Source organism: Schistocerca americana, chromosome 1 (genome assembly GCF_021461395.2).
Source record: "Schistocerca americana isolate TAMUIC-IGC-003095 chromosome 1, iqSchAmer2.1, whole genome shotgun sequence".
Taxonomy (NCBI): Eukaryota; Metazoa; Arthropoda; class Insecta; order Orthoptera; family Acrididae; genus Schistocerca; species Schistocerca americana.
Window position 1 is genome coordinate 107,702,833 of NC_060119.1, and position 24,814 is coordinate 107,727,646.

The 24,814-nt window shown below is 37.4% G+C and overlaps 1 protein-coding gene across 2 annotated transcripts in view; it reads right to left on the minus strand.

Annotated features, from left to right (window-relative positions):
• Window positions 1-13,075: 13,075 nt before the first annotated feature.
• The window catches only part of LOC124549700 (DNA polymerase beta-like), a 58,263-nt gene continuing 46,524 nt past the window's right edge, over window positions 13,076-24,814 (minus strand). The window contains exons 6-8 of one of the 2 annotated variants that reach the window (XM_047125262.1): window positions 20,748-20,955; window positions 16,968-17,044; window positions 13,076-13,356 (exon numbers count right to left, since the gene is read on the minus strand). In XM_047125262.1, the coding sequence (XP_046981218.1) occupies window positions 17,001-17,044; window positions 20,748-20,955 (252 nt within the window). In that variant the 3' untranslated portion in view covers window positions 13,076-13,356; window positions 16,968-17,000. The remainder of the gene's footprint in view (window positions 13,357-16,967; window positions 17,045-20,747; window positions 20,956-24,814) is intronic. The other variant, XM_047125261.1, reaches the window with a different exon arrangement.

Sequence of the window (24,814 nt, forward strand, 5' to 3'; positions counted from 1 at the left end):
TAAACAATGAATAAAGTTAAGAATTTCGTGTTCCATAAATTAACAAAAATAGACGAATGCTTGTGCTATCCTTTAACTATTTCTTCTTCTATCAGTTTTAATAGTTTTGGTACCTAAATTGAATAAAGAGAATATTGTTACTTCAAACTGAACAGTATATTCTCTAATGAAAGACACAGAAATCATCAGTGTCTGTGGAACTTATTGTTCATGGTCTTTCTGGTAGCAGCACATCAATTCAAGTGTGTGTGTGTGTGTGTGTGTGTGTGTGTGTGTGTGTGTGTGTGTGTGTCATAGTTGAGCTACTTAAGAAAATTTCAGGTACATAGTCCACAAGTACACACTTGCTATACTTTTTAATGTTAACATTGATGTACTCTTACCATCCTCCTTTCTTCTTTCTCTTCCTACAAAAGTGAGGGTTGCATCAAGGACAGGTGGATTTTGAAGCTGATAAACTTTTTTGTCCTCAGTTTTCTAACTTTTTATCTCATTTAACTTATTTCCTTCAATAAATTCTGGAAGTCTCCATGTCAGAGTGGATGACTGTCCTATCCGTTCACATATGTTTTGTGCCAAACAAGACGCTTCTGCCTAAGGGACTGTTTGTCTGTTTCCCACAGGTAAACATTGCTCTTTACATGAAATGTAGCGAAATCTGAAGCAGCTCATTAGATAAGGAATGAGAGACTTTACTTCAAAGCAGATGAAACCCAACGTTATGTGTCACTGCCCACAACAATATAGACACGGCATTTTTTCCCAGTCATGCTATTACTTGGGCTCTTCAAAGGACGCAGCACACTGGCAGCGAGCAGCTCATCAAACTCGGTCTTGGCGATCATGAGTTTGTGAGGTGGTAGACACCATGGCCAGCAAATAACAGGTGGTCTGGGTGTGGTGTCGTAGCGGACAGTTGAATGACAGACATCCCGAGTTGGGCTGTAAGGGTGTGTGAGAGCAGAAAATTGCACTCGTATGTCAGTGTAGGGGCCAGAATACGTCGTCTGCTTCACGTCATACAAGTGGTGCATTTCATTCACCTCCCAGTGCCACTGTCAACGAGGTGTCAGCCTGAAATGTCAGGGAGCAGGCGGTAATGTCTGATGAAGTCCGCTCCAATAATGACGTCAGTGACGGTGAAGATCCAGGGGAGCTCCCGTTGCAGACTGAGTCAAGGACGCCGTGATATATGCCGCAGGTGGTGATGGTGGAGTCGTTCACTGCCATTAGGAAGATGGCTGTGGCAGTGCCAGCATCCCATATAAGTTGCTGTGGGAAGATAGACAACTCAGAGCCTGCGTTAATCAGGAAAGGAGTGGCAGAGTGAGCATCACAGACAAACAGGAACTGAGAGATCACGCCAACAGATGGGCGTCTGATCCCAGTGGCCATTGGCATGCTACCAGTAGTTTGCATCGTCGGTGCCAAAACGCTCGCGATACTAGCAGAGGTCGGCTGTGTCAAGAGGGGTGTCAGCAGGTCGACTAGAGCTGCAGCGGTGATAGCCATCGTTGCACCAGCAGCTGGAGCTGCATGGACGGTGGCAATCAGAATTGAGGCAGATCATGGTTGCTTACAGCAATGCGTGTTGGGGCTGAGGTGGGCAAGGATGTCTTATACCTCCGGCTGATGGGCACTTTTCTGCGGGGTGAGGAAAAGAGCGGCTGGTGACGTCATTAATGGTGCATCGAGCAGCAAGGGGACAGCTCAAAACAGGTGGCCAGCAGAGTGACAGCCAGCTTGCTGCACCGTGTGCAGATAGGACTTGTGCACATTGGTGACAGATGCAGGCAGGATGGCCAGTGTCTCATGAACCTGGTTGGTGAGGCTGGTGGCATCAGTGAGGGAGAGATTGGCATGCATCGGCACAGCTGTCTGTAATGGGGCTGGGAGGTGAGCCAGCCACATGTTGTATAGAAAGCAGTTGGAGTCCGTGTGTGGCTCTGTCAGGTTTCAGAGATGACACAGGAATTGTAGAGGTTTCTGGCCGCCACACTGCTCAAGGGAAAGGAGAACCTGGATGTGCTACATTTTGCGTGATGTGAGTTATGTCATTAGGTGGCAGCAAGTGTCTCATAGGAGTCTGTGGCTGGGAGCAATGAAATAATGTTGTGGATCTCCATTGCGTATGTCAGCTCAAGCTGGCTGATCACCACAGTGAACTTGGTGGTGTCGTGGGTGATGCCGCAGCTGGCGAAGATGGCGTCCATTGAGGAAAACCACAGGCACAGGCCCCATGGACTGAAAGGCAGTAGGTGAGCTGCTGCATGGCCTGATGGAGTGGTGGCGGCTTGCAGGACAATGGGCAGCGGTGTATCGAGGCAGGGAGGGATGGTGGTAGAGGTGGAAGAAGCATGGGCTGGTGCAGGCATTGGCGTGGAGTCTGTTGCCTGTGGGTGTCTGCAAGTGATCGCATCACCGCTAATTGTGCACACCGGTCAGCATTGCTGCATTTCAGTTCTGTGAGGCACGCTGTCAGCTCGGTGATGACATGTGATGCTGGATCAGGAGCCATGTGCAGTAAGGTGTCGGCTGGGGTGGAGGGAGAAGTCTTCGCCACTAGGTTGCACAATGGATGGCAAAACACACAAGACAAATTGCTCACGATGTGAAACACTAGTGTATGGTGCACAAAAATAGAAGTTGTTGGTGGGGTACACACAAGTACGAGGGTCAAAATGAGTGCTGACAGAATGAGGTAACTGACACCATGCTGAAATAGGAAATTAAGTCAACGGATTCTACTGTCAGGTCACCATTGCAAGAATGTTTCCTTACCTAACTTATAAGTCGATTACCAAATAGCAGAGCAAGATGTGGTAGGTGCCACACATAGCAAAATGTTCATACATGATCAAGGAACACATCTAATTACCGATTACGCAACAATAAAGAAACAAAATTCGTAATTTCTGAACCACGTCACTTGCTGGTGTAGCTGGCGCTGGAAAAAGATGCATTGTAGTATAAAAGGCAGATGCTGAGCAAGGTAGCACCCCCGCGTTTCACCAACACAACGATATTCCAATGTGAGGTGTGGATTTAATAGTCTTTGGCAGAAGATGTGGCAAAAGACCACTTACAGGCCCCACTGAGTGACAGGGATAGAGATGGCGCGGCGTGGGTGTCTTTCAAAATTTCGCAGTATGCGGCAACATGTGGCATGCCCATAGCAGTGTGGGTGCAGAGCAGCAAAGAATGTTGACAACGCAAGGAGAAGATGGAGACTGATCGAGGCTAGATCAGCAGAAGTCTCGCTATGGATCGAGCTTTTGTTCTCTGCCTGCAAACAGTGACCGTAGCATGCAGGTATCTGGTCACATGGCAGAATCAACAGCTTGGCATGGACGTAAGATGAGAAGGGAGAAACTTTGCTTTCAGAAAATCTATGAAAGGGAGATTTCTGCTTATACAGGAGAAGCATTAGTGTTCAATGTTCTATTGACAATACGGTCATTAAAGAAGAGGACCAAATGGATTGGATGAGATAGGGCAGGAATCATCTATGACCTATTCAAAGGAACTATCCACTTAACAGAAAACATATAAAACCTAAATCAGGATGGCAGGATGGGATTTTAATCCTGCTCCTACCAAGAGCCTTCAATGTGGCCCTCACTATCACCTTTACAAATTTCCCTCTACTGTCTTTACAACAAGTAGAAGATACTTAGTAATATTAGGTTTTCTGTTTCTACAATTTGTGTCTGAACTGATGCTCTCAGCTTACAATTGAAAACCATTTTCATTAAATGTATGATACTGGGCTCAGAGGTTAACCCAACATTTCTGTTCTCAATGACACTTCTACCACAATGAACCAAAATCAAAGATATGACACTAGACTAGTGGCACTGAACAGCTTACAGTTTCAGAAACTCAGGTTTGCCCATTCCCAATTCAGCTATTGGTATCTGAGCTCCTTGAGGCACTCAGCATTTAACACAATCCATGGGATGCATATAGTTTATCAGATTCTGCCATTACTCTCACACTTTCTGAATGAAATATTTCACATCATGATGACAGAGTTATTTGGGTGCACGACAGCAAGGTCTTTACCACCCATTCCCAAGTATGTGGAGATGAGTGGAGCTAAGATGAGCAAAAACATTAAGAATTGTAGAATAAAAACATAAAATATTTCCAACCACACACACAAAATATAAAAGCTTGTAATACATCAGTAAACAGATGCTTAATGCTGGATTTTCGCTAAACAAGAAATGGTGCATTAGCCACTTTACAAAACACTTAAATTTAAATATTTCATACTCCAGTTAGCTCTTGTATGAGGGTCAGAATGGTTTCCATGTATTGCGGAAAATGCAGGAGAAAATCAGTGGGGAAACAGAAGATTTGCACTTGTTGGGAGTCTAGCAGTGCGATCATGAGTGATAATAGTTGACTGGGTGTCATAACACTCCATTATATGTTTGAGTTCTCCACAGACTTAAAACTTTTTGAATAGGGGTCACTTCATTTCATCTAGCCTCCTCTACTAACACAGTGACATTTATGATAAGGCAGCAGCATGAAAAATCAGTGTTCACTATCAGTAATTCCCATCATTCATTTAGCACTCAGCTATGTAAAATTTAGTTTGTTAATGGAAAGACATCATCTGGAGATACACCATTTTCTCAGTACTGGACTGTAGTACCAAAATTACTATCTGTTGTCCATGTGCCATTGTGATTCAGTCATAAAATACTCACTAACAAATATATATTGAGCAGTAAATATATCTGCAAGATAAACTGTGCCATCAAAGAAGAATTTCATAGTCTTGGGCAGTTTTCAGACATCCAAACAAATTCCTATGTGAAAACTGCCTAGGAAAGGATAATCATTATTTAAATAGACAAACCTGTAACATCTGGCAGAATGCTTACTAATGTCTGCAAAATAATCGAAACAGTGAACCCAATATGGCTTAACAGGGTGAAATATCAGATACTCTTGCTGAGAAAGCTAACCAACCAAAAAAGGAGGTACTATAGAGTATAATTTCAGAACAGTCTACAACATGTAAGTCATCAAAAGGAAAATTACATATAAACACTATACCAGAAGATCCAATAAACTTGAAGCAGAAGTAGTAATATGTGAAATACAACCAGACATATGCATCACACATCTCTTCTATTGCCACGTCTTTGCTTTCAATGTTTTGAGAGATGGTAGTATGGACTGATCTGAGGAAAAAATTTCCAGTAAACATGGGTTCTAAACTGCATATCTTATTAGTTATGAGCATTTCTTCATCTTTGCTACAGTGAAACATTTCTCTTCTACTGAACAAATGCACGTAGCTCTAAAGGTATGCATTTTAGAGCCCATGTTTACTGGACTTTTTCTTGTGTTTTGGTCCACACTATTACCTTTCTATGTATGGAACACTTTTTTTTAACATGCTGTATGTTAAAAAAGGAAAGCCCCTAAAGACTAAACCATGAAGACATGAGATTACACATAGCTAAAGAAAAATACTTTGAAATTATTGGTGTAATAACAGATGACTTAAGAATGTTTTGTATATACAGATATAAGGTGACAATAGTAGCATCTTCCTGAAAAAATTGCAAACTCACTATGAATTAATATGAAGAGAAAAATTGTTCTATGTGGAAACTTTAATACTGACATGAAAAAATGACAAAAGACATGATTTTGAAGAACTGTTACAACATTATAATGTTAGGGCAACAACATTTGTTTGAAAAAGAGTGACCTCTCAGGGTCAGACTGTTACTGACAATATCATTATCAATATTAGTAGAAGTGGCTATGAGTCACATGAAGTTCAGACAGAAATATGTGATCATCATAGACACCTGGTATGCTTTTATACAAGTAATGACATCACAGCACACTCAATAAAAACAACTAAAGAAGTCAGGATAATCAGTGAGCGAAATATTAACATCTTTGAAACAATATTAATTAGGAAAAACCAGATCAAAACCCAACAAGCACGAAATGTAAATGAAAAGTATGATTTATTTATTACTACAACTAAATATCATTTAATGTTGCATTCATCAAAGTAAGAGCTGCAGGATCATACATCAGAGATAATCAGTGAAATATTAGAACAATGTAGGAAGCTGCATGGACTGAGACAGACTGGCAACACTGAAAACTATAAAGTATTATAATTAAAGTATAGGAAAGTAATAAGAGATGCAAAAGCAAAAGTAATTAACACCACCATAACAAGCTCAAAAAAAAAACATTAAAGGCAACCTGGAAAATAATTAAAGCAGGACAGAAGGAAAAAGTTGGCTCAAACAAATAACATAGTCCACATCAGTGAAAATAGACAGCAAAATGGTTATAGATGGTACAGAAGTAGCAAACATATGCAACGATAATTATCTAAATGTGGTAGAGCTTAAAACTGGAAAGAAACAGCCCAGAATGGAACAGCATTATGGTACCAAAAATTATATAGTTCTTGAAAGCAGTCACAAAAGACGAACTAAGAAAAAATATACAGAAACTTAAGTCCAAGAAATCAGCTGCTTATGACGGAAAACCAATTTGCATAATAACAATAAGCCAGTAAGTGAATAAATGATCATACAATGGCTGGACACAGAAAACAGCTCTTTCAGAGGTGTAACTTTTCCATAAAAACAAGAAAGGGGATCAGGACTACACCAACAACTACTGACCAGTTTCACTGACAACAGGTTCTCAAAAACCTTGATATGTTTATGTATAACAAATTAGCTCTTTCCTGGACAAACCAGCATTTTTGTAGTGTCACAGCATGCTTTCAGAAAGGGTAAATGCAGAAAATCAGATATTGTCAACTGACAGAAATAAATTACACACTTAGTAGATGAAAAAAAGATGTATTCCCAATGTTTCTGGATCTCTCCAAATCATTCAGCACCACTGTACATGAAATACTAATACAAAAATAGTAAAATTATGGCATTCGAAGGCAATCAGGAGAGTGGATACAATCACACCTACGCAACAGTAACCAGTGTGTATCAACTGGGAACAAATACCAGTCAGAAACAGAAGCATGAAATATGGGGTGCCACAGGGTTCAGTAATGATGATATTGCTATGTAATCTATTTATAAAATGATATAGGAGTTAAACTGAAAGAGAAGAAAATATTGTATGCAAATGACATGGCAGTACTGAATAGTGCTCAAAATGTGGAAAGGCTTGAATGAAGCACACATATTTCTGCAAATGACACTGTCCAATGATTCACGGGAAATGAACTGGTTATAAGAAGATTATGTATGCATTGTTCTAAAACAGATAGAAGTCTGAGCATGTGGATTTAGAGGTAATTGAAACAAGACTGGAACAAATAGAATCCACTAGATTCTTAGGCATTAATGCAGATAATGAGATTAAATGGAAACAGTTTTTAATTCTATCTGTAAGAAACAGGACTTCATTATATTCATAATGAAGGAGCTATCACATTATGCAGACAAACAGCTACCATGCATGGTATATCAAAGACTCTTTGAACCACATCTGTCATACAGAGGTGCAGTGTGGGGAAACTCAAATAGTCATTAAGCAAAAAGAGTTTACACTGAGAGAAAAAAATGTTAGTATAATTTTAAGGTGGCCTTCTGAAACATGCAGAAACTGCTTCAGAATTATAGGTATCTTAACTTTTACATCTTTATGCAGGTGTGCAAACACACAAGGTGTCACAAAAGGAATGGTCAGTATTCAGGGACATGATGGTAATGATCACTCGAAGCAAAAAAATCTAGTAAACATGGGCTCCAAGATGCATGCCTTTTGAGATATAAGCACTACTTCATCTTCAATACCGTGAAATAAATCTCTTCTACTGCAAGCTCGTTGCTTTTCATATTTTGGGAGGAGGTAGTATGGGCCAAAAAGAAAAAACTGTCTACCAAAGATGGGCTCTAAAATGCATACCTTAAGAGATATGAGCATGTATTCAGTAGAAGAGATGTGTTTCACAGTACTGAATATGAACAAGTGCTTATAGCTCTTACAGTATGCATTTTAGAGTCCATGTTTACCAGACTTTTTTGCTTCGAATGTTCATTCATTTGTCATATCCTTGAATACTGACCATTGCTCCCAGCAAGTCGCTTTGGCAAGCTAATTTCATACATACATTAATCCTTGTTCCATAGATCATGAATATGACATTTCATAATGATGTGGAATGTGCCACTTTAACCTAAGTTTTCTTTACACAAAATAATTAATTAATTTAATTTTTTTTCTCTCTCTCTCTCTCTCTCTCTCTTTTTTTTCATCTAAGAATTCATCTATTGAGTAGAAGGAGTTATCATTCAGAAATTCTTTTAATTTGCTTTTAAGTGTTGGTTGGCTATCTGTCAGACTTTTAATACTATTTGGCAAATGACCAAAGATTTTTGTGGCAGCATAATTCACCCCTTTCTGTGCCAAAGTGAGATTTAATCCAGAATAGTGAATATCATCCTTTCTTCTAGTGTTGTAGCTATGCACTTCGCTGTTTTTTTGAATTGGGTTGGGTTATTAGTGACAAATTTCATAAGTGAATATATGTATTTCGAAGGTACTGTGAATATCCCTAGTTCCTTAAATAAAGGTCTGCAAGGTGATCTTGGGTGGGCTCCAGCTATTATTCTGATTAAATGCTTCTGTGCAAGTAATACTTTCTCTTTTAATGACGAATTGCCCCAAAATATGATGCCATATGAAAGTAGTGAATGAAAAGGCATAGTAGGCTAATTTACTGATATGTTTATCACCAAAACTTGCTGCAAGAAACTATTGTTTCCACTAGAGTTTCATGGTGAATAGGGAAGTGGATGTTTACAGTGTCATGGTTAAAAACCAGAGCAGTCCCCACCATTGTTGTTGCATTATTATTATTATTATTATTATTATTATTGAAGAAAAAATAGTTAAGAAAATCAAAAAGTTAAGAAAAGAAAAAAATGTGTGTGTGAACAAATAACGATGCATACATATATAAATTATCAAGAAACATTACTGAATAATCAAAAATCAGTTGACTTCACTCAGATTAAAAACTTTCTGAGAGTTTCATATGCAATGTCCAAAAATCTCTTGTCTATTGTACAATAAAATATTTGAAAACAGGACACAAAAATGCTGCAAATTGTATCACCAAGAGATCACTTTTTACTTATTCTTAGATTTTCGCAATCAACATTTATTACTTTTATTACAAATGTATTGCACTCAAAAACAAGATACCAAAATTTTGTTATCTTTATCACCTTGGAATCACCTTTTAATTACTCTATTATTTTTGCAAAGAATATTTACTACTTTTATTGCAAACATTATTTCATTTGAAAACAATATCCAAAAATGCTGCAAGCTGTCACCAAGAGAGCACCTTTTAATTACTCTTCAATTTTTGCAAATAGTAGTTATTACTAATGTTTATGTTCATGTTAAAATTTAAAGATGACTATACTGTCATTCTATGTCCCCTTCTAGTGAAACAAATTAATCAGTAGATTCATTTTGCACTTTTGTGGCTGATAGTTACTAATTATTTATGTTTGGTGGCTCCTGTAGTACATTTCTTTCTGTCCATCTGTCTTTGCACTGTTCTTCTTTCTGACACTGACACTTTCGTATTGCCATTCAACATACAAAACTTTTGCAAGATTGAGAAAAACTTCCAGAGACTGGCCTGTTTGGCAGGCACTTGCAGCAACAAGCTAGGAAGTGTTTCCATTAACTTGTGGAACCTAATTCAGCAAGTAGATGAAACTTGCAGAAGTCAACTTGCTGGGGGAGTTTCAACGTGAAACAACTTGCAGAAGTAGCTCCTATTAGTGACTTGTGGAGATTTACTTGCTAGTGGACACCTGCTCTAAGAATCTTGTTTCCGCAGATATTTGCATTTAGTTTTTGCAGTGTGTAGCTGGAGTAAGCCCAACAAATACTGCCGATCATGTCTTTCATGAACACCATAAAATCATTTTTAAAGTAGAATTGTATATGCCCACTCAATAGAGTGGTCCCAAATTAGTCTGTCTTGTTATTTGTTTAATCAGTATGTATTAAAAGTGCCAGTGGAACATGAAGAAAAACCAGCACTCCATCAGTAACAGCATCATCCTGGCCCGCACTGACTGTCACTGCCATACAACAGCACTGCTTAGTTGCTGTTGGAGTAATCGTAATTCTTCACATTATGTGGTTCCTGTTAATAAATATCAATAAAAGAAATATCACGCTAGAATAATTTAGCACTGCTCTATCACACAGACACAAAATGAAGCTTTTCATCAGTGCTGAGTGTAATACATACTGATGCTACTGTACATACCCACTACTAGGGCTGCTGATATTTTAATTAAAAGTATTGGGAATCCAATAAATCAATATTTTAAAAAATATCATTATCAGACCTCGATATATCAAAAAAAGTTTTGATACAGCGACGAGAAAAATGTCGACATACCGTCTTATAAAAATATTGGCTGCACATTGTAAACATACTGCTGGTTTTAGAGCTGCATATTTAAATATTGATTTATTATTAATTATTCTGTGCATCAACAAGCTAGCAGCCTCCTTATCTCCCTTAGAGCAAGAATTGAAAGGAAAACGCGCAGCAATAACCACTTTGCTAACAATGGTAACTACATGTTAGTGGCACAAGAAAGGGTGCCCAATGGGTCTGTCATTTGGTTTCATCACATTGTTGTTGTTGTGGTCTTCAGTCCTGAGACTGGTTTGATGCAGCTCTCCATGCTACTCTATCCTGTGCAAGCTTTTTCATCTCCCAGTACCTACTGTAACCTACATCCTTCTGAATCTGCTTAGTGTATTCATCTCTTGGTCTCCCTCTACGATTTTTACCCTCCACACTGCCCTCCAATACTAAATTGGTGATCCCTTGATCCCTCAGAATATATCCTACCAACCGATCCCTTCTTCTGGTCAAGTTGTGCCACAAACTTCTCTTCTCCCCAATCCCATTCAATACTTCCTCATTAGTTATGTGATCTACCCATCTAATCTTCAGCATTCTTCTGTAGCACCACATTTCGAAAGCTTCTATTCTCTTCTTGTCCAAACTATTTATCGTCAATGTTTCACATCCATACATGGCTACACTCCATACAAATACTTTCAGAAATGACTTCCTGACACTTAAATCTATACTCGATGTTAACAAATTTCTCTTCTTCAGAAACGATTTCCTTGCCATTACCAGTCAACATTTTATATCCTCTCTACTTCGACCATCATCAGTTATTTTGCTGCCCAAATAGCGAAACTCCTTTACTACTTTAAGTGTCTCATTTCCTAATCTAATTCCCTCAGCATCACCCGACTTAATTAGACTACATTCCATTATCCTTGTTTTGCTTTTGTTGATGTTCATCTTATATCCTCCTTTCAAGACACTGTCCATTCCATTCAACTGCTCTTCCAAGTCCTTTGCTGTCTCAAACAGAATTACAATGTCATCGGCGAACCTCAAAGTTTTTATTTCTTCTCCATGAATTTTAATACCTACTCTGAATTTTTCTTTTGTTTCCTTTACTGCTTGCTCAATATACAGATTGAACAACATCGGGGAGAGGCTACAACCCTGTCTTACTCCCTTCCCAACCACTGCTTCCCTTTCATGTCCCTCGACTCTTATAACTGCCATCTGGTTTCTGTACAAATTGTAAATAGCCTTTCGCTCCCTGTATTTTACCCCTGCCACCTTTAGAATTTGAAAGGAGTATTCCAGTCAACATTGTCAAAAGCTTTCTCTAAGTCTTCAAATGCTAGAAACGTAGGTTTGCCTTTCCTTAATCTTTCTTCTAAGATAAGTCATAAGGTCAGTATTGCCTCACGTGTTCCAGTGTTTCTACGGAATCCAAACTGATCCTCCCCGAGGTTGGCTTCTACTAGTTTTTCCATTCGTCATCACATATCCAGTTTGATTCGAACACTTCATGTCAACATCCCTATTTTTTTCATTTCTGCGAAATGTTGTAGTGTCAAAATTGCATGGTGAAGGCAAACATTGCAGTTTCTGTTAGTAGTGCCAAGTGCCAATTACGTCAGCATTTCCCCTCTCACGTATGCACCCACCGCAAAGACCAATCTTGTCATTTATATTTTTGTTCATCATTTCCAGCATTTTTCTGAAGAATGCCGAAATGAAGAAGTAGCACACTAGTTGCATGAAAAACTCTCTCTTAATTCAACTGATGTGCTATTTCTTCACATCAGAAATCTTGTTATTCGATTACCACTGCTACCCCCCACCCTCCCGCCCCCCCCCCCCCACTCCCACCCCCACCCCCACCCCCACCCACACCCCTACAGGGCAATCGGACCTCTTCTTTGTGCCACCTATACTTGCTCCACACAATCAGAGAGAGAGACTGGACATGATGATAGCTCAAAAAGTAGTAAGACTCCTTCACACAGTGAAAGTAAAATTATGCTCTACTACGATTTTCAAAGAACAATTTCAAATATTTGCCCAAAATTGCAAAAAAAAAATATATATAATATAAAATAAAAATATCGGCACTCGATATTGCCTTCTCACTATCGATACAAATCAATATATTTGAGAAAAAATATCAATATATCAATATTTTATCAACAGCTGTACCCACAACACGTCAAGGAAGAACAAGATACGAAGCATATGCCACTGGCTGACAATCCTTGATATAGGACCTCAGTACTTGAGTATCAGTTTACTAAGAAGCCTCTCCAGAAAGTTACATCATAGTATGCATGACACTAACTTTCCAAAGTAACTCAGAAACTATCTGATGGAAAAGGAATTTTACGGTCTTAAGGAGTATCTCTTAAGTCAAATTTGTGTATATTGTTCTTTGTAATTAATGGCGTTAGTTAATGTAATGAATCTGGTTGCACTTTAGGATTATTTCCTACAGTGCAACTGTTTTGATTATACTATTGAGTGTTTTCTGTGTTGAGTATGACCTATATGACATGCACACTTGCTGTTCATAATATTTCCTATAGTATCATATAAAATTAAATTCAACTAAAGGTCATTCATGAACTAAATAAATGCAGATAACAATTATTTTGGATGTTCATAAACCTTGTATTAAAAATTTTTCAGTTATTACAATGTGCTACATTAATACAGTTTATCAGACAATCTCGCAATCGAAAGTTTTAAGCAAAGACATGAATAAGTACTGGGTTTCTATTCCTATTATATAAGTACATCAGTGTACTCTAGAGCTGTCCTGAGCAGTTCTGTTCACCAGTCTCTTTCTTCTGGTTTCCTATACTTAAAGTCAATGCAGTTAAAAATGTCCTCCTCGCTAGTAATGGGAATCGGTTCACCAGCCACACCTGGAACAGTTAATTCATTCACTAGCTAGCTACAATAACTCAAGGAAACATCAAAGTAGCATTAGTGTTACATATCACTTCTAACCTCACAGACTGAATCTCATTCAAAGACATTATGTATGTACTTGAACGTTTCTTCCTAGATAAACAGGGAGTATGTACATCAAAAGAGTTAACCTGAGCCTTTAATATTCCTCATCAGTTTTGGGCCATGAGACAGTATAGTTGCCACGGGTCACATTATTCATTAATGAGCTTACAATCCCAATCAGTCAGTAATTAAACATCATCTTTCACTGCCCTACTAACGAGCAAAAGTGGTGATAACAGTTTACATGAACTTGGAATTATTTATGAATGCTTTTTCCTTTTGAATATAAAATTCTTGAATGGCATGCTACTTGCCTTCAGAGAACAGGGGTCAGTTTGTGAGTTATAGTCACGCTAAGCCATTAATTATTTGTTTTATTTTGATATAGTGTTTCATCAATTCCCACATTTTGTGGTTATTGTACTGGCATCATTTTTGGACTTTTTGTATTGCTATCAGTTTTTGGATTTTGTATTGGTATTGGCATTTTATGTTGAGCTATACAGATCAGGTGAGGTTTTTGATACCACATTTCATTAGGTCTTGTGATATTTCACTATGTATTGGTCATGGGCATTATAACATTTTTGAGGAAGGGAGATTGGGGAGATGGCAAGACTCAAAAATTTCTATTTATGATATAAATGAGTTCCACTTATTACCTAAAAGAGTTTGTCAGTTTTGATACGTGTCATACCACAAGAACTAAATTTTAGTTCCACAAAGATCTTGTTATATATTACAGAATTGATGGTTATCCATGCACATCATGAAGCATGTGAGAATCCAGAAATGAATAGAAAATGTATGCTTCAGATCCCAGAGGAAGGGTTTGAAGTGCCTCCTTTTGCCCCTCCTTATAGACATATATGGTATTCGTATCATTTTTATACTGATATTTTTTTTGGCTTTCTGTATTGTTATCAGTCTCTTAAGTTGAGCTACATATGTTAAGTGATGTTTTCAATACCAGTTACACACTGAAACACCAAAGAAACTGGTATAGGCATGTGTATTCAAATACAGAGATACGTAAACATGCAGAATACCAACGCCTATAGAAGACAAGTGTCAGGCCCAGTTGTTAGATTGCTACAATGACAGGTTATCAAGATTTGACTGAGTTTCAACATGGTGTTATAGTACGCGCGTGAGCAATGGGAGACAGCATCTCTGAGGTAGCAATGAAGTGAGGATTTTCCCTTGCAATCATTTCATGATTTTACCCTAAATATCAGGAATCCAGTAAAACATCAAATCTCCGACACTGCTGTGGCTGGAAAAAGATCCTGCAAAAATGGGACTAATGACAACTAAAGAGAATCATTCCAACATGACAAAAATCAACCCTTCTGCAAATTGCTCCAGATTTCAATGCTGGGCCATCAACAAGTGTCAGCATGTAAACCATTCAATGAAACATCATTGATAGGGGCCTTTCAAGACGAAGGTCCACTCGTGTACCCTTGATGACTGCACGACACAAAGCTTATGCCTCGCCTAGGTCCGTCGACACCGACATTGGACTGTTGATGACTGGAAACATGTTGCCTGGTCGGACGAGTCTGATTTCAAATTGTATTGAGCGGATGGACATGTACGGTTATGAAGACTACTCATGAATCCATGGACCCTGAATGTCAGCTGGGGACTAATCAAGCTGATATAGGTTCTATAATGGTGTGGGGAGTGTGCAGTTGGGAGTGATATGGGATGTCTGGTCACCTGCATCCATTCATGTCCATTGTGCATTCCAACGGACTTGGACAATGCCAGCAAGACAATGCAATACCCCACACATTCAGAACTGCTACAGAGTGGCTCCAGGAACACTCTTCTGAGTTTAACGCTTCCACTGCCCACCAAACTCCCCGGGCATGAACATTATTGAGCTTATCTGGGATGCCTTGCAACATGCTGTTCAGGAGAGATTTCCACAACCCCACACTCTCACAGATATATGGACAGCTCTTCAAGATTCATGGTGTCAATTTCCTCCAGCTCTACTTCAGACATTAGTTGAGTCCATGCCACGTCATGTTGCAAAACTTCTGCATGCTTGCAGGGGCCCTACACAATATTAGGCAGGTATACCAATTTTTTTGGCTCTTCAGTGTAGTCGGTTTGCAATACTTTTGTGTTTTTTTGCGTCTTTCAAATCAGTCACGGTATTGTGATTCCCTTCTTGTTTTGTTTTGTGTATTTTGCTGCACCATGATTTTGTGGCTGTTATTTTAGATATTAGTTTGTCCTTGTGCAAAAGTGCTAATTTCTTATCACTGCCCCATTAACTTCAATATTTATTATTAATAATTTGTATGATTCTCTATTTGATGTACATTTTTGGCACAATGGGAGCATGTAACATCCTTGGCCAGCATTTAGAAATCATGTTTGTGCTGCATCTTGGGACTTGTTATGACACCACTGGTCTAAGTCAAGGGATGGTATCTAATGCTTTGGTTTATCCTGTTGATCCATTACCTGTCTCCAAGCTAGCATTAACTGAGACAAATACAGGTCTCCGACTTCCATAATCATGGGCAATTACCAGACTTCCATATGCCTTGAAGCATGAGCATGTCAGAAACATGATTCACACTATGAGGGCACTGGAAGTGATGGGTAACTTTACTGATAAGTCCCACACGTGAACAAGTAGTCACTACCAATGACACTTTTCAAACAGTTGCAAGTTGATTACAATAGATGTACTTATCATTCCTATAGATCCATAGTGAGGAGATCCTCTAGGATGTAGAACATGTCAGGAAACAAGACTACACAATAATATTTCCAAAAAAAGTATGATTTTGTATATTCCACAGATTCTAAATTAAATGATTTTCATGGAAGTGCAATTACGTCAAAAACCTTACACACATCTACATTTAAAAGTTAATGGCAAATTTGCCACAAAACATGTAGATGTTTAAACAAAGGCCCATATGACAACTCTTAGGCTATTGTAGCCACACAACATCAAATAGAAAAATCATTTTACAACACTTATTTACATTGATCACATTACTGCACTGAAGTTGTACAGATGTCACATTGTACAAAATGCTCCCATTATTTGATATTAATAATAACATGTACACATCACTTGATTCTGCTAAGAAATTTATCAATGGAGAAGGAGGAGTTTGCCAGCAGTAAATCCTTTGGGCTTCTCTACAACTGGACTTTATTAGTACAGTAGTTAAACTTTTTATGGCTGCTGATAAGTTATTGAAAATGTGTATTCCTGAATAATGGACACCCTTCTGGACCAAAGTAACTGACTTTAAATCTCAGTGAAGATAATTCTTCTTTTTAGCAATGATGCCATGAAATGAATTGTTGGTTTGAAAAATATATTCCATTAAGGAGTAAAGATGTTATGAAACTGTAGTTGGTATTTGTTTTCAGAAAATTCTAGACATTAAGATACTAGCAACATAATACAAAAATAAATCCAATTTCTACAATGTGTTGGGCTGAAATTTTTCCACAAGCTTCTAAAATAAAAACATACTTCCACCTGTGTAAGAAATGGAAGTAACAAGAATTACTGGACCAACAGAGAGCTGTCTCCAGACAACCTTTCCTTGTCTACAAAAGAGAAAAATTCATAAAATAAGTGCTCAGATAAATTCAAAATGATTATAGCAAACTGCAAACAGCTATAACTATTTAACACATAGTGATGTATCAATAACAATTATAGATAGTAAAAAAAAGATAAAAATTTTGATTGTTGTGCAAGTACAGTAAATCATACACCAGCACGTGCAGAGTGATTCATATGTGGAAAGTTCATATCATAAGTGAGAATGGTGGATACCACACAGAAGGTATTCTGCATGTTAAATTCTAGCAGTTGTTCTGTCATCACAGTGCAAAGAAGATTTCAACAGCAATGCTATCAAGCATCTCCAAATAGCAATTACCTCCACAGATGACATCAACAGTTTGAAGAAACAGGATGTTTGTGCAACTTGATGACACTGTATTCTGCTCTTGGCCACGTAGATCTCCAGACCTGAGGCAATGAATTTCTTTTGGCGGGTTACATAAAGGTCTTGTGCTTTCTTTGTCAATATCAACTCCAGAACTCAAAATGTACATTTCTAATGACGCTCGCATCAGTTACTTCACTGTTTTAGAATGATGGAGTGAAACGGATTACTGTTTAGACAATGTCCATGTGACCAAGAGTAGTAGTATAGAAATCCTATAAAGTATATATTTTTTTTAAAAAATGAACTTTTTTATTCTCTTTAATTCTTATCACTGTGCATTAAATAGTTATAGCTGTTTGTAATTGTTATATACATATTGAATTGTCCTGGGAGTCTCGGTTGGAATACAAATAATGGAAGGTCAAAAGGTACACAATCACTGCATAGTTGTAGCATTGAGTGATCAACAGGAACATACGCAAGACTGAAAACATTATCTAGCGCCTGAAAGTTCAACATCATTTTCATTCCTTTTTATATGCTTGTCAATATCCCAACAAATTAACTATACAGAGAGTGATTACCCCCCTCGCACCTTCCATTATTCATAAAAAAAATTAATGAGGTTATCTAATAACAGTTACATTAGGAGGCACATATTGTGTGCTGCCACTAGGTGACAATTTCTTTCTTCTACCTTCTCAACCACTATTGATGCAAAGTGAGTATGCAGTCATTACTATCACCTACATAAGAGGTGTGTGAGAAAAGTAATGAGACTTACTTTTTATCTATAAACACTTTTTTTTAACATTTTTTTTTTCAAACAACACTATTGCCCCCTTCAAAGAAGTTCCCTCCAGCAGCTATCATTGGCAGTCATTGTTCCCGGTCTTGGTAGCAGCACTGAAAGGCGTCAACTGATAGCACCTTTAAAATGTCACTCACATTCAATTTCGCCAACAGAAAAAAAGTCACGAGGACTCAGACCAAGTGAATGGGGTGAGCTGTGGAACAACAGGAATGGCTTTTGGGGTCAAAATTCTGTGATGGAAGTAGCCATGTGACATGGGGTGTTGTCCTGATGCTGCATCCACTTGTTTGAAATGTCTGGTCTCACTCAATACACCCTTTTCCTTAGCCTTTCAAGGAGATCTTTGTAAAACACTTGGTCAACAGTTCGTCCTTGAGGAACAAATTCTTTACGCATGATGCCCATACTATAGTAAAAGCAAATCAATATTCTCTTGATCTTTAATTTGCTCATTTGGGCTTTTTTCAGTCAAGGAGACGTCTCAGTGTGCCACTTCTCATTTTGCCACTCTGTATCATACTCAAAAATCCAAGATTCACCACTTGTGATCACAGGACTGAACCAATCTTCTCAAGAATATCAACATGTTTCTTTGACTCTCCTGCTACTCAGTCAGGAGACTTTTCAGCACCATTTGGACACAGGTCTCTTTCTTATGGGCAAAACGTTGGTCAAAATTTGATGTATGGTGGGAGTGTCTAAGTTTAAAAGTCACCCATCATCCTTATTGTCAAACGTCAGTCTGATCTCACAAGAGCATGCACCTGTTGGACATTTTCATCAGTTTTTGAAGATGAAAGTCTCCTTGAGTGAGGTTCATTTCCAATGTTCTTGGGCTTCCAAACATGATATGTGCCACCAAAAAAAAATTCTGCTCTTGATAAGGAAAGTTACCCACAAGCTTATTTCAACTTTTCAAAGATCATACTTGTGGATTCCCCAACTTTAACACAAAACCTGATTGCATAACATCGCTCTAAAGTCTGCTGTTCCATTTTCATAACATGCAACTTCACTGATGGCACTCTCAAAAGTCACATGATTGCTGAACAAAACTGAAACTGGAACAGAGCATCTAGAAGAGGTGAACACATTGGCATACACAAGTAGAACAACACAGCATTGCCAGATCATTTGCACTGTCGTCAGTCTCATTACCTTTATCACACACATTGTGGACAGTTAACCATGAAGAACAACACTAATGTATCAATAAATCATTTGTGAATTTTTGTTGAGTTTCTTTCATATAAAAATTTAAAAAAAAAATCTGTAACTCAGTTTGTATCTAAAACTGGACATGTTTTATCAAACTTCTCGAATGCACCATTCTCCAAATATTTTCTGTCCTGCCACGAACACACAGAAAACTTTAGGTTTTAGTGTCGTATAATTGTATCTCATCAGTCGCTAAAAATAAATTCACCATAAACTGAAATAAATTGCAAATCTGAAAAGAAAAAGATCAGTTGCATCATAAATGAATTGGCTACAGAAAGTAAACTTCCAAGTTTCATTTTAATGATCCATTATTTCTCCTCACACTACAACTAATTTTTAATTATCTCTTACTGCCTTGCACTACAACATGTTACTATATATGTGACTGATGACCACATCTCCTACTGAATATGTGAAATTCACAAACTGAAAAATGTGGATGTTACCTACATTTTTGGGTTTATTTCATGAATATTCACTGAACCTTTTTAATAATAAATTATGCTTTGTTTTTATTCACTCAGCAGAATACGAGCATTGAAACACATGGAATAACACACAAGATGAGCTCTGAAAGCTATAACAGCATCAGTAGCAGGCTATTTACTATATTAAAAGCGAAAGAAAGAACCAAGTTGTCAATTCCCTCTACTATAGCAGAACAAAAAATAACACGTAACTGGTTCTTTTCCTCCTGAATAAACTGTATACACACTACACTGAAACATAGGCTTTTCCACCCACCTGACAGAGGTAAGAATAATTGAACACACAAAGGGAAAGTTTAGAGTACTGTACTCTCTTAACATAAAATTATTCCTTAATTTAATTCCTTCAATTCCTACTATCATTACCACATCTGTATAGACTTCTTTTAGCTGACACTCCAAGTTGCTGGATGTCCTGCAGTGCCAATATTTCTTATCACTCCCTTCCGACTTATAAACCAAGGCATGCTTTTATGTGTCACATCCCACAGTACACAGACATGTCAAGTGGTGACAAGCCACATATCATTTCTCTTTTCTTACTACTTTCACCATGACGGGCTACAAAGAAACAGTTTTGCACAGGCCAACAAGAGAAGAGATCTTCCACACCAACAACAGAGGACATCTTCCTTTTTCCAGATTACTGATTAAAAAGTTCTTGAAACATTAACTGTTTTAGGCTAGTTATAAACATAATTGTCAAATATTAGTTTTCCTCTCCACAAACTAAAATAGCTACAAGACAGAACTGAAGAAATTTTGTAATGAGTATTGCTGTAATATATAAATATCATCACTACTTAGTGACAATGTTGTAACTAAGATACCTGTGCTTCCAACAGGGCGTAATGAATATTCATTCAGTGTAAAGCCCTTTGACAGAGCATGTGTTCTCATCTCTTTGTTGAACAAGTCTGAACCTGTGAAATACAGGATAGCACAGTAGAACTGATCATATGGTATAAAACGGATGTCCAGTCGTCTCACTGGTGTCTCTTTGGGTGTCTTTTGAACTCCGGACAACCTGCATGCACCCTGTAGAAAATACAGACATCTATTACAGCATCAACAGAAAAACTATAACTATATAAACATAATACTGTAGTCATGAAAAGACCTATTTCCAAGATTTATTTCATTGTAAAGTTTTTGAAACACAAAATTAATACAATTCTTAAAGTAGATGACAAAATCATTTCTTGTTGTGAAGGTTAAAAAGTTTACATTTGATATGAAATACTGAGTCTAATGACTAATACTTAGAAATTAAATATTGTTTTGTGTTGCAGCAATTAAATTATGGTGATATTTAATAAATTCAAAGGATTCTTCATAGAAATTAAACTCTAAATAGTACATAGTAGGGCATGATCTTTGATCACTACCTTTAATCTTAGTTACTTGGAAAAATCCAACAGTGTATTTATCGTCATTCTACTGTTACATATCACCTACTCTTTGAAACTCAATGAAGAAACAGGTCAGGTACCTTTATCTGATGCACAGGTTAAGAAACACGCATACATATTCCTGGACAACAATGTATGTAGCTAACCTATGCAGGTAAACCTTTCACTCCATGTCTTGAGCCAATCACTATCACTCATGGGGAAATGTCAACCTTAAGTTCCTGGTCCATAGAGCTCATGAACTGTTAGACAAAGAGTGCCTTGTCAAAGGATTTCTGTTCAAACATTGTTACAAGTACACTACTACATTATGTAACTTGCTAATGATTTCTGTGGCTGAGATTATTGCATCATTAAACGGGCTCGGAACATAATTTACTGGTCATGGATTACAGATTGAAACTGAAGAATCTGCAGAAAGTTGGGAAATTAAGAAGATATGACAATGATAAACTGACTCATTCAGAAGGAACTGCGACATTTCTGTAGTGAACATTAGGCAGAAAAAAAAATTGGGCTTGCGATAGCACTTCCTGAAGCTTTGTACAGAAAAGTATGTACTATTTCAGCAGGTTTCATTTCCAACAGGTTTCCAATTATAAAGGTTTCCTCCTGGTACACTCTTATTCTGTACAGGAGCTCCTCACAATAGTCAAGGAATTTCCTCTATAATGTCTAAATCATTCGCACACTCTCTCACAATTTTTTTGTGTTTTATTAATTCTTTAATTTTTTGTTTATGATCAGCATCCTGTAAACTACGTGATTACTCCTTTCATTACGAAGTAGCTTTGGACTCATATGGTCCCGCAGCACATGATAGATAGATAGATACATAGATAAATAAATAAGTAATGAATATGAAAGATGCTGAGGTTTTCAAAGGGGCCATTACACTAGTGGCTGGACGAAACAGAGAAAAGGAATGTGACAGAAGATGAAAGGGCAGCTTTCAGAGATGAAATAGTGAAAGCAGCCGAAGATTAAACAAACAAAAATATAAGGCCCACTACAAATCCTTGGGTAGCATACAAATTATTGAACTGAATGGTGAAAAAGAGGAAATATAAAAGTTAAGTAAGCAAAAGCAAATATAAACATATAAAAATAAGACTGGCAGGATGTGCAAAATGTTGAAACAGGATAGACCCAATGATAAATGCAAAGCCTGGGGGAAATCAATATGCTGCCTATAGGAAAATCAAACAAATTTTTGAAGAAAAGAGAAATGGTGATATGAATATCAAAAGTGCAGATCGAAAGCCAGTATTAAGCAAAGAATGAAAGGTGAAAAAGTGGAAAAAATGTATATAAGAGCTATAAAAAGGAGACATACTTTCAGTCAATATTATGGAAAGGGAAGAGAAAATAAATGACGATGAGACCAAAGATATCACAGTATTTGAAGCATTCAATTGAGCACTATTGAACCCCGAGTCGAAACAAGGTCCCTGAAGTAGACAACGTTCTCTCTGAATTACTGAGATCCTTGGACAAAACTATTCCATTTGGTATGCAAGATATATGCAACAGGCAACATACCATCAGGTAAATGTAATAATTCCCATTCCAAAGAAGATGGGTGTGAATATTACTGAACCATTAGTTTGATACATCATGGTTGCAAAATACTAATATGAATTTTATTTACAGAAGAACAGAGAGAGTTCTAGAAGCCCACCTTGGGATTCCACAGAAATGTAGAAACATGTGAGGCAATACTGACCCTACAACTTATCTTAAAAAGAAAAATCAAACAATGGAAAATTCAGGATGGAATAATTACAATATTATGAAAAAGACATATAGCAGAGATGCTGAGTCCCAGATAGGCACCAAAAAAAAAAAACTGTCAAACACGTTAGCTTTCAGTCACAAATGCCTTCTTCTGAATCAGACAACATCAACATGCACACTCACACAAACGCAACTCACACACACGACCACTGTCTTTGGCAGCCTATCTTCAGCTCAAAATCTCCACTATATGTCGAGTAGCAATCTATCCTTTTCATAGTATTGTCATTATCTTAAAAAGATATTTTTGTAGCAGTTGTAGATTTAGAGAAAGCATTTGACAATAGTGACCAGAGTACACTCTTTGAAATTCTGAAGGTAGGATTATAGCCCCCCCCCCCCCCCTCCCACCCACACACACACACACACACACACATACACACACACACACACACACATAATTGTTCAATCTGTAAACTGAGCAAGGAGACTAGTGGTAAACAGAGGAATTTGAAAAGGAAATTAAAGTTTAAGGAGAAAAAATAACAACTTTAACGTTTGCTGATGACATTTTCATTCTTTCGGAGACTGGAAAGGACTTAGAACAGTTGACGGGAATGAAAATTGTCTCGGAAAAAGGTTAAAAGATGAGCAGCAACAATATTAAAACAAGGGTAATGGAATGCAGTCAAATTAAATCACGCAATGATGAAGGAATTAGATTATGAAATCTGAATAGTAGATGATCAGTTCTGCTACTTGGGCAACAAGATAACTGACAACACTGAGAGTAGAGAGGAAATAATATGATGACTGGCAGTAGCAAAAACAGATTCTGAAAAGGAGAAATATTTTAATATCTAATACAAGTATAAGTATTAGGAAATTTTTTTAAAAATATTCATCTGGAGTGTAGCCTTTTGTGGAAGTGAAACGTAGATGATAAATAATACAGTCAAGAAGAGAATAACAGCTTTTGAAATGTAATGCTACAAAGGAATGTTGAAGAATAGATGGGAAGATTGGATAAATAATAAAGAAATACCGAATGAGACTGGGTAAGAAATTCATTTGAGGCACAACTTGACTAAACAAAGGATTCAGTTGATAGTGGACAGCCTGTGGCATTAATGGATAGCCAATTTGGTAATAAAGGAAGTATAGTGTGTAAAAATAGAAGAGGTAGATCAAGATTAGACTACAGTAAGCAGGTTAGCATGGTCAACAACATCATACTCAAATTTTAACCAACAAATTACAGTTCCTTGATATACATGTTTTTCCTAGTCTCGCTGTCAGTATTTTCTGTCTCAAGTATACCTACAGCACTGCAAATGGTCAATATTCATTCTTCTCTTATGTCTTGCAACTTGATTGTCAAGCAGTATATCAGCTGACATAAAGTGGAATTTTTATCGACTCAGTTTCTCCTGCAATTTTGATAGGTTAAACCTATTCATAAAGATTGCACCACAAGCTGTGGTTAATAGTTGTGAAGACAGAAAAACACATCTGGGCATCAATACTAGATGTTACCATAAAAACCTACTTCATTTGTATGGAATAAACTGCTTAAAAGATAATGTCCTTTCACAAACAACACACTATCATCATTACAAGCTTTTAATATGGATAAATTCATTCTGGAATGCAATATGAACTTAACTGACAAAGCTCCTAATTTTGAATGAACTCTTTTTCGTGGTGGTGGAAGAATTAACACTGATGTGAAACATTCACCACTACTA